The 10,344-nt window shown below is 38.5% G+C and overlaps 1 protein-coding gene across 1 annotated transcript in view; it reads left to right on the top strand.

Annotated features, from left to right (window-relative positions):
* LOC141908545 (uncharacterized) overlaps positions 1–923 on the top strand; it is a 21,107-nt gene extending 20,184 nt beyond the window's left edge. Inside the window, exon 3 of the mRNA XM_074798641.1 lies at positions 318–923. Coding sequence (XP_074654742.1) covers positions 318–520 — 203 coding nt within the window. The 3' untranslated portion in view covers positions 521–923. The remainder of the gene's footprint in view (positions 1–317) is intronic.
* The last annotated feature ends 9,421 nt before the right edge of the window (positions 924–10,344 follow it).

The following is a 10,344-nucleotide window of genomic DNA, read 5'->3' on the forward strand; positions in this document are numbered from 1 at the left end:
CGGGTGCGCAGGTACATGCGCAGCTTTCCGAACGAAAACTGGCGGCACCAATCAGATTGCTCGTTGTATAATCGTTGAGGCAAATTTCAAGGAAGAACTATAAATGGGAAAACCCGGGCTAAAATAAAACGGGATTTCTGATTGGCTAAAAATCACATCATCTGAACTGCGCATGTATCTGCGCACACGGTCGATTATGGCAGGGTTTCGTGCTGTGGCAATCTCGATGCCATCAGGTTCGAATCCCTGCCGGGGGAGGATGTGTAAAATCTAATTCACGTATTAATGAATTTTTTTTAAATTTTCTATTTTGTAAGGATCAACAAGTGGCCTCGGTAGTTATAAAGGGAAGTATACGATGGATTACGAGTTTGGTACGGTTCTCAACGAACCGTCGACACCGGTGATCGAAAAACCAGCAGAGCCACCTATTGACCCGGAGGATATGCAGATAAAACCGGCCGAAGATGAAGAGACGTTCGCCTGGTCCGACTCGGCTAACGCCGATATGCTGTTCTGAGCATTACAAATACTCGGTATGATAGTTCGGATAAACATAAACCGCAATCACGCAGAAACAAGTCCAGATCAAACTGGTCGGGACTAGACCAGAGTCAAATTTGGTTTGTGCTTTATAAGAGAGCGCATTAACACATAAATCACTCACTTGTTACTAACATGTTATCGAAAAAGTGAGTGATTTACAGAACAAGTGAATTTTGCGCCATGTTAAAATAGCACAGTCTCTCTTTGTGGAAATTCGGTGTGAAACCCTTAATAGAATAAAGCTATTAAGAATTTGGCCAAAGCTCACGACACAATTCTCTAAAACTAAGTTCTATTGGCAAAAGAATCCTATATGTACGCATAAGACTGTTTTAAAGACAAAAAATGTTGTTAATCTATTGGATTCGTCAGAGCTGAATCAGTTGATAGTATTATTATTAATATTATTATTATTATTATTATTATTATTATTATTATTATTATTATCATTAATATAATTAAAGTGTTTTTTAACTATTTCCACTTATTACTGTTATACACAGCGACATAGACATGACAGTGTGGTGTGGTTGAGAGAGAGAGTGCGAGTGCGCGTTTACTTAGAAAGAAGGAAATTCTTTTAAGTTCATCGAAATGGAAAATTGTGTATAAAACAATTTGTTGACAAAGAAACATTTGACTTATCCTTTGAGCGTAAAGCCAGCCTGGGACACGCTAGAAGATTGCGGGTGCCTATAAGAGACGCCTGACCTTTTTGTTTCACTTTTTAATGTAGTCCGTGTCACAATTAAAGAAGTGTTTGACGTAGTTATTATGGCTTAGAAAAAAGTCTCGCGCAGATATTGAAAGTACGAGACAATTTCGGATGACGTATGGAGGGGATTTATCGAAATCGAAAGAACGTCATTACTTTATCATTAATTGTATTGTAGAATACCCGGGGCCCGTTTCATGTTATGACTTAGCATCGATGAAAATGAAAGAATTGAAAGTCATTCTGCGAAACGCGCCCCTCTCGTCTTGTTATTCGTTCCAGCGATCGAATGAATACTATTTTCACAAAAAAAAGTTGTTCCTAGTTCTTCCAAACGTACGTATACAAAGTCGTAACGAAACATAGAGATAGATTTCTATATAACGTGTTGTGCGAGTTTATGTAAAACAAAGGAAAAGTATTCTCAATGTATATATATACATGTATAGTGAACTCGTGTTTGTAAAGAAAGTAACAGTCTCGTTTTTTGTATGCATTCTTTTCATATACTCTTCAACTGTATATAGTGTCATATCCTCAATAGAAAACTTACAAGTATTTTAGAAGAAATCGAGCTGTCATTAAATGTCGATTCTGACTTTTTTTAAAGTCTGAGGCCAGTTGCTCATAAGTTGGTTAAAGATAACCCGAGGATAAATACCGCGGTAACAATGAAATTTAAATTGTCACTAAGTCAACTATCCACTTGTAAACTGTAACCAGCTTATGAGCTACTGAAGCCCCTGAACGGTTACCTCTGAGTTGAATGATTATGGTTATTTTTGAGTTGATGTGTTATCTCTGATCTGTGAATCGGTTGGATCTGACAGAGTCCCCGATGTCGCGCTATGAATATTGCGTGATTGACAATATTTGTACAGAAATTCACTTACCACTATTTATTCAAAAAAAAATACTGAAATGTAAATATCGCGTTGTATATATCACTGACTGTTGATCTTTCATCGGAGATCTGTTTTTAACTCTGAACAGTAGCTTTTTTAGTAATTTACGTAGCTTGAAAGTTCTACCTTGGCTTGAGAATGATTTTTGAAATGAGGATCTTACAATAACTGGTCTTACATATATATATGAATGTAACCAGAATTCTGATAAATATGTTTCAAATATCAAATCGCTGAAGAATGATAATTCTAATTTCAATTTCACTGTGAGGAGAGTTTTATGATTTATAAGTTTCCAAAAAATAATCATTCCATTTTCCACAAAATGTCATTCACAAGACCAAAATTTATGAGTGATTGTTCATTTTGTTACTTTGATGAACAAATTTAGAGGTCTCTTCTATTCTATTGCGACCAAATTTATATTTCACACATATCATGTATTTATTTAACTAGAAAGAGGTCAAGGTCGTTTGTTTGACATTCCTCGATAGCACTGTCAATGCAAATGTTTTGTGAACTGTTGAAATGTTGTGTCCAACAGTACAGATCACACAGGAAACACATTTTTCGGGATTCAGTTCCAAAATTGTGAGTCAAATGTTAACTGTTTGATAAGAATTTGTTCATTTTCAATGAGTTAATTTCGAATGAAATCATGGAAGCAGGTCCACAGTGTTTTCAATAAGAAATTAAGCCAGGTCCCTTTGAAAAGCAGGAGGGTCCCCCCTATGTCACAGTCCCTGAAACAAAAGTTGGTTTGAAAAAAACAGGCGGGTCCTTTACAAACAACAGACAGGTCTGGGACCTGGGACCAGGCTCTTATTGAAAACACTGGTCCATTGAGAAATTGCACGCCTGCTGGAATGGGGCGGTTGAAAGATCTTATTGAACAAGGCCCTGGTGGTTCCTGAAACACATAACAAAAGATTGCTATTAATTCTGTAAGTAAAACTGTTGAAGGCCTTACGGCTTGCAGTAATTCATCATTGCACCTGTAATGTAGAGAGCCTTGTTTAGTTTCCACTGTGGAACTGCAATAGATATCTATATATTTTTGATGAGCTGTCAGATCATTCTGGTGTCACGAAGACGGTTTGTTTTAGCTGAATTATTTTCTCGTTTTCTTTCTCTCTAGTCTGGCGTCGAGTAAAAATATCTAACGCAGATTCTCAATGATGGCCGCCATCTGTCGCCATTCGGAGTGATTTTTAAACGCTATTGAAAACAGTCAGTTGTGCGCATTCTCTCTTTTCATTCCCTCTTTCTCTCTCTCTCTCGCTCTCTTTATCTTACTGTCTCTCTCTCCCTCTCTCTCTCTCTTTCTTTTTTATATTATGTCATGCAAAAGCTCTTATATTTCCAGTACACAATCGATATCCTTTGACAACTGACAGAAAGCATTAGGATTATTTTTCATCATCATGATAGCGCTGAGCCTCCTCTCAGACTAGTGGTCAGGGGGGGGGGGGGGCTAATAACCGAAAGTACTACGATTCAGTCTTAACGCATTTTACAATGTCGGCCATCTTGGAACTTGGTCCGAACTATTCCAGACTAAAGTTCCCTATCTTTGCCCATTATCTTTCCACACATTTTGTTGAAAAAGAAAGTTAAAAGCACTTAATTATCATACCATCGAGAGACAGCACAATTTTTAACGCTCCCTCGCAAAATAATTATCCCAAACTCATCAAGTTCGCAGTTTTTTTTCGTTACAACTGACCGAGTTTACTATTCACTCTCGTCATTCCTTGCTAAAGTAATCAACGATAAAATGTTAAGTGGCGCAAATAAATTGCGAAGTATTGACAGCTCGAAAAAAAATTTGATGATAATTTGACGTGATTTTTAATGCAGAGGAATCTGTTAAAATACGGCGGTGCAACAACCGACGACGAGTTTGGCCAGCGACCTGATATTGCGCTTATCGTCGCGAGTGTTTTACGGATGAAATGGCCTCGTATTACCAGCAGTTGTTTAGAAAAGAACGTCGTCTCATGTGCATTAAACTTTCATGAATTTACAAGCTCGACGTCGATGTAATTCCACCCCCGAAATCATCCGAAGTCATTTCGTTGATTAATAAATCTTAAGCCGATCCATTTCCCGGTTCAGTTGATTCGCGAAGTGCGTGGAAGTCTAGATGAGATGAGAGAGAGGAGAGAGGGAGGGTGATGGAAGAGAGGAGAGGAGAGAGAGGGAGACTGGATAGCCTTGACACAATTTACATCTCCCTGCAATTTACAACTTCGTGAACCAAGCGTTTAGAATTCTTCACTTTCTTCTGGTTTGACATTCTCTGCTGCTGTCATTAATCTTCTGGCAGACGAACGAAATTCGGGCGTCGAGCCAAATTTCTCAAGGACGTCGAATCTTTAGTTTTAAGGAAGACTTGCGTCCGTGTGAATTATGAATTGAATTTCTTCATTGGTAACAAATTTGAATCTCGAAAACTTGGGGCCGACCTCGAGGTTTTCGAGTGGTCGAAAAACTACAGCAATTCGGAATTTCGCATGGTTGTTAGCTTGTATATGGAATATTAGACATATGATATGGCTTCATCAAAGACATCAGTTACTTCCTAAGTAAATCATCAAGAGACCAGTGAACGCACTCTGACAAATATGGCCTTCATTTGCTACAGCTTCTGTATAGTCGTTTATCTGCCGTAAAGAGATTTATTGAGAGATCAGTTTGTATAATACGGATATAAATAACTCTTCAGTTCCCAATCAACCCAGAGACCACACAATTCCCTCGATCTCCTCTCTCTCCCTTCATTCGTTACTCTGACGAAATACTTTCATCCAGACTGGCACTGGTAAACGTGGACAAAACTTACCCGTGTTTTATACATGTAGTATTAAGTCGACCAGCAATAAACCGCCACTCGCCCCCCCCCCCCCCCCACCAACCTGTGAGAACGAAATTTCACGATTTTGCCTCAATCGAAATTAACCCTCTATAATGCTGCCATTCTCTCTATACGGCCAATATCCTAAACTACCGAGCTGGGCTACGGTATACTTTTATGGGGGTTGACTGTAGGCTATTAAGGCATTATTCTATGTTTTTCATTATTCCAAACAGTGGCATGATAAAGGACTGTACTAGGAAGTTTCCATATTCCGTTTTAGGCACAATGTTTATACTGTAAACTGTGTATCTTTTCTTCCGCATTCTGATTTGACCTAAACTGTTGTTAATGTCGATCTGGTTCTCGACTGTGCTGTCTGCTCACTCGATCATCAATCGTTCGAATCGATATCGCCGTGAAATTGATAAGTTGTTTCGGTTCATGAACGCTGACATTCGCCTCATTAATCGCGGACGCTTTACACACCAACTATTAATGACATTCAATTGAACGATCGTCAACGATATCCCTGCATCATCATTAAACCTAACCCTTTTTTTCTGGAGGATTTTTCGAAACTCTTGTTTCAGTTGTTGATGAATTCCGGGAACTCGATTCACAGACCAACTACACGATTCATTAAAGTAACATTAGTATTGTGTTATTTTGATGCACGAGAAAGTTCCACAGTTCTACAGTTCAGGAACATGTTTTATAGACTTTTATCTCTAGCCATGTTAACTCGATCCATTTAACCCCCGATCTATGAAGACTGCCTCGACAAGACTAGACTTAACTCTTCAGATTGGCTGCTCATACCCTAAGTCTCTATCGCGGAACCAGTGCTTAATTAAATCTTGTCATAATTTTGAGCCAAAACGTTTACAAAATTGCTGAAAAAAAAGCCACAACAATTTTCTCGCCACTTCAGACGCTTCTCTCTCGCCGCGATCTTTCGACAAAATGTGAAACATTTGTTTTTCGATGAGCTACATAAATTGGCTCCGTCCTACTTGTAGTGAAACAATTTTATTTGTCTCGGTACTAATAGCGCGGCGGTAGGACTTCGATCGGGCGCGAGATGCGCTGCACAGGAGTGTAATAAAATTCTCTGCGGTGTTTTTATTATTATATCACGCTTGATGAAGCGTCCCATAAACTGTTCTGTTGATATATTTTCGTTGTTACTCGCTGTATCTATTGTCTGCCCGCTCGTCTGAACCAGACGGAAAGATGATAAATATCCGGCTGCAGAATCGGAGCGCAGCAAATTTTTACTACATAAAGATTAATTGCGTTCTCGTCTGTAAATGTATCCACGCTTGCCAGAGTTCCCTTTAGATGGACTGATACATTGTGCCGAGTTTGTTTTGTATGGTTATGACTGAAGTTGTTGACCGTGGTCAGTAATTGTGAATTGATGAATTAATTTTTGATTAATGAAATTTTGACTCTTGTCAAATTTAAATCAAAACGTTGTCGTTTAGGCGTGAACATTTTTCATTTCAAATATTATACCCTGTAGGAAGATAGATCCAAGATCGGGTCCCGCAGTAAATGTTCAAATTATTTCGATTATTCGACCATCACCTCGAAACTGGTGTTTTCATTTTCCAACTCTCAATTGCTGGACCACTGGTCTCTTTACTGCCGCCGGTTTCAGACATTTTGTAGGTTTACAAAACGTGTCGTTTTTGACGTGATAACTTTCTGTCGCTAGTTGTCGTTGTCGGGTATGTGCCGCTATGCGCGGACAGGAGACGCTGCTTGTTTTCTCGATATATTCATTGTGTTATTGGTGAATCGATTCGATCTTATTTTTATTGCGTGATCATCTGTCTCCTCCTCTCTCTCTCGGGAAATACACAGCCGGTGTCTATAAATACTATCATAAATAGATTAATTATTAGATCAGTGAGACCTAGTTAAATACAGTTGACTCTACACCGAGTTTTTGATGAGTGAAATTGTGTCCACGGCATTCAAACTCTCAGAGTCCCGTGAATGTATTGATTTTGACTGTGAGGCATCTAACCTAGATCATTGTTAAAGCGGCTCCCGTAAGATCGGGTTAAAAGAGGTCCTTAAGTCGAACGCGCACGACGCAGGGAAACAGACAAACCCGAAATCAAACATATTTGATCTCGGAAACCACGTTTCTCATAAACGCGCACATGACTCGGAAACGCTCAGGTTTCTGTCCCCCGTTTTCCTCTGCGTTGGGTTTAATGCGGTGCTCGAATTTATTTTTTCTGAGTGTCTTACTGTAGAATCACCGAGCAGTACCGCGTGCGCGCCGCGATCACCTATCGTTTTTATCCGATCTCAAATTATAGAACATTATCTGAATCTCTTGGCGTCGTCGGCCATGTTTGACAATGGCAGACGACTTCGTTATTTCAATGCAAATAACTCGTTAATCGTTATAAGACAAAACCTGTTACATTCTCTGACTGAATCTATTGCATTTTTGTTCTTTCTGTGATTACTCTAAATATAGCAATAATTCCATATATTGCCGATAGTTTGTTAGTCGTTGTAAGACTTCGTATCTTGTTTCTATGTTGTTTATGCCTATTCTCCCTTTCTCAATAGTGTCTTCTATTATTGTGTATTAGACAATTTGTTCATGTTTGGTCTGAGTTCATTAAACTACTCGCTGTTTTGTAATTAGATTATGAAATGTTAGCGTTATTTGATGGAGATACAATGTTGAATCGTTATAGGAACAAGGGCTGGGGTTTTGACGCATGTAATTCCTCTGTTGTAAGTTGAGCCCCACGAGTATAGATCGCGTTATCACTGTTGAGATGAAGACGTTATTTCCCTTAGATTGATATATTATGTAATATCGCAAACGATTGTTGTAAAATTTTGAATTGTTGTTTCCCCGTAAGAAATATTTGATGATAGGGTCTCTCCCCCTGTTAGACATTTTAACTTCATCGTTATTGACCTAAGATTCTTTGCTCGATAAAAGAAAATGTCGTTTTGAATTTGAAATAGAATCGCCCTTTTTCTGACGTCTCGAAAGGGTGAAACGTTCACATATTATTTGTGTGACTCCAAGGCAAAGACATAAGTAGAATCATACCACACTTTTTGTTGTACAAACAACATGTAACTAGCAAAATGGAATCACTAGTTCTGTGTTATTAGTAGTTCATGTATATATATATAAATTATATGGTTATATATTGTATTAATATTTAATGATTAATGTAATAAATATTAAGTCTATAATAATTACGATAATATTAGATAATCTACTATTTGATTATGAATGAATATCTTTATATGAGAAATAAAGATTATTGTAAAGTAGATTTTTATGAATGTTCTTTTCAGACGAATTTTAGCTTAGCGCAACAGCTGAAGGAGCATGGCCATTCATCGAAAACACACAATATCAATTTAAACAACTGCTATTGTTTTTTCGTTGCGTTTCGGGTGGAATCCTTCCACGCATCTTCAGAGTTTGTTTGAAAATAGCGAAATCTCTCTGAAGATGGGTGGAAGGATTCCACCCGAAACGTAAGAGAAAAACAATAGCAGTTGTTTGAATTGATATAGTAGGGTTTCTCCCAATTCATTAAGACTGGAAACTATTCATTACGGACATGGTCCCAGCAGTGTCCTTCTGTCGACGCCCTTGCCCTTGTTCAGTTCAGTTCAGTTCAGTTCAGTTCAGTTCAGTTCAGTTCTATTCGTTTTGTTGAAGGTCGCGGTTTTTAAGCGCAAATCATCTCTTTCGAATCCCGCGAGTCTTGACGGGTTTTATTTCATCCAGTGCCTGGTAGAATTTAACGATGATTTATCAATAATTGATTTATTTCCGAGTGACCTCGCGCAGACGTTGCGGCGATTGTTGCGATCGGACGCATAAAATTTCTCATGAAAAATGATCATTCTTTTCTGTGCTTATTTCTCAGTCGTTGCAATTACACGCAACGCGCGGCGCGGTTTGTCAAACCGCAGACGAATCTTACGCCAATCATCCTTCACAATCGCCTGAATGGAAATAACATTTTGGACGGAAGAATGGCATGTGGGAACATCGATGTTAGATCACCATGGGAACGGCTGCAGAATTGAGCTGCATTCGAGGAGAGATATAATGATTCGATGTGACGTCACGAGGAGTCGAAGCGCCTTAGATTTGACAACAGTAGTCCCTTCTCTAATATACTAATTCAGTTAATTTTGAGATCCGAGCGCGATGCACCATCGTTTGAAGTTAGCAACAAGCAAAAACAAAAGTAAAAACAATTTTGCAAAACATTCTCATCAAAAGTGTGTCGGAATAGCGCTCCTTCGGGTTTCGTTTTCCAATGCGCCGTCGAAGGCAGCACTTTCTGGTTTCGACGGAACGGGCGCTTTGAACTAGAAAAATATATTATTTCGAACTCTTTCCTTAAAAGACGCGAATTTTCCAAACTGCGTCTCGGTTCCCATCGGCTTAGAATCGAGACGGGGCGTCACTGTCGTCCATTTTTACCAGCCAATGAGAGATTTTGCCTCTACTGTACTGTAAATAAAGTCGTTGAGGACGAATCCCACTTTTTACTCGAGTGTCCCTCGCTTCATCCTGCCAGAGTCTCCATTTTATCCTCACTTGTATGTTTCACAGAGTTTGAGTCTTTTTGTGTTTTCGATTAATTCCTATTTTTGATGTCCTATAACAACGGAGACTATGAAATTGCCAGCCTTATGTGTAACCTAGTTAACTCTTTATTTGCCCTCCGTTCAACACTTTGATTCTTTTATATTATATTCACTTGATTGTATCGCCACCTAGTTTCCTTGCTGTAGTATTATATTTTGTTTTACGTTTAACATATTTTATTTGTAAATATTCTCTATTCCTATGTTATCCATTATAAAAGCGATTTTAAATGTATGTCCACTCTTGTACTGTTTTCCCTGTGTCTTGATGTTAATATTTTATTGCTTGTCATTTCCTATGTAACTTGTGTATTATATGGAGCAATAAAATTAAAGTTCAAGTTCAAGTTCAAGTTCAAGATCAAAAAATCGAAAGAAAAGTCAACCTTGGTTCATCGGAATTTTTCTAAAATATCAAAGCTATTTTTAAAATATTGCATGCTTCCCACTTCGGTTATCCGTTCTCCTTTTTGGTGAGCGACGGTCATGGAATAGATAGAGACCTTTTTGTGCCGGTACCGATGGGATTCGAACCCCGGAATCATCAGATTTTGGAACAAATGTATCGAATTTGAATTTGACGATATGGTCGTTGCGACTACGATCTAATCATAACCCTAGTAGCGCGCACCTGTACACGCATGCGCACTTTA

This window comes from Tubulanus polymorphus, chromosome 7 (genome assembly GCF_964204645.1).
Source record: "Tubulanus polymorphus chromosome 7, tnTubPoly1.2, whole genome shotgun sequence".
Classification (NCBI taxonomy): Eukaryota; Metazoa; Nemertea; class Palaeonemertea; order Tubulaniformes; family Tubulanidae; genus Tubulanus; species Tubulanus polymorphus.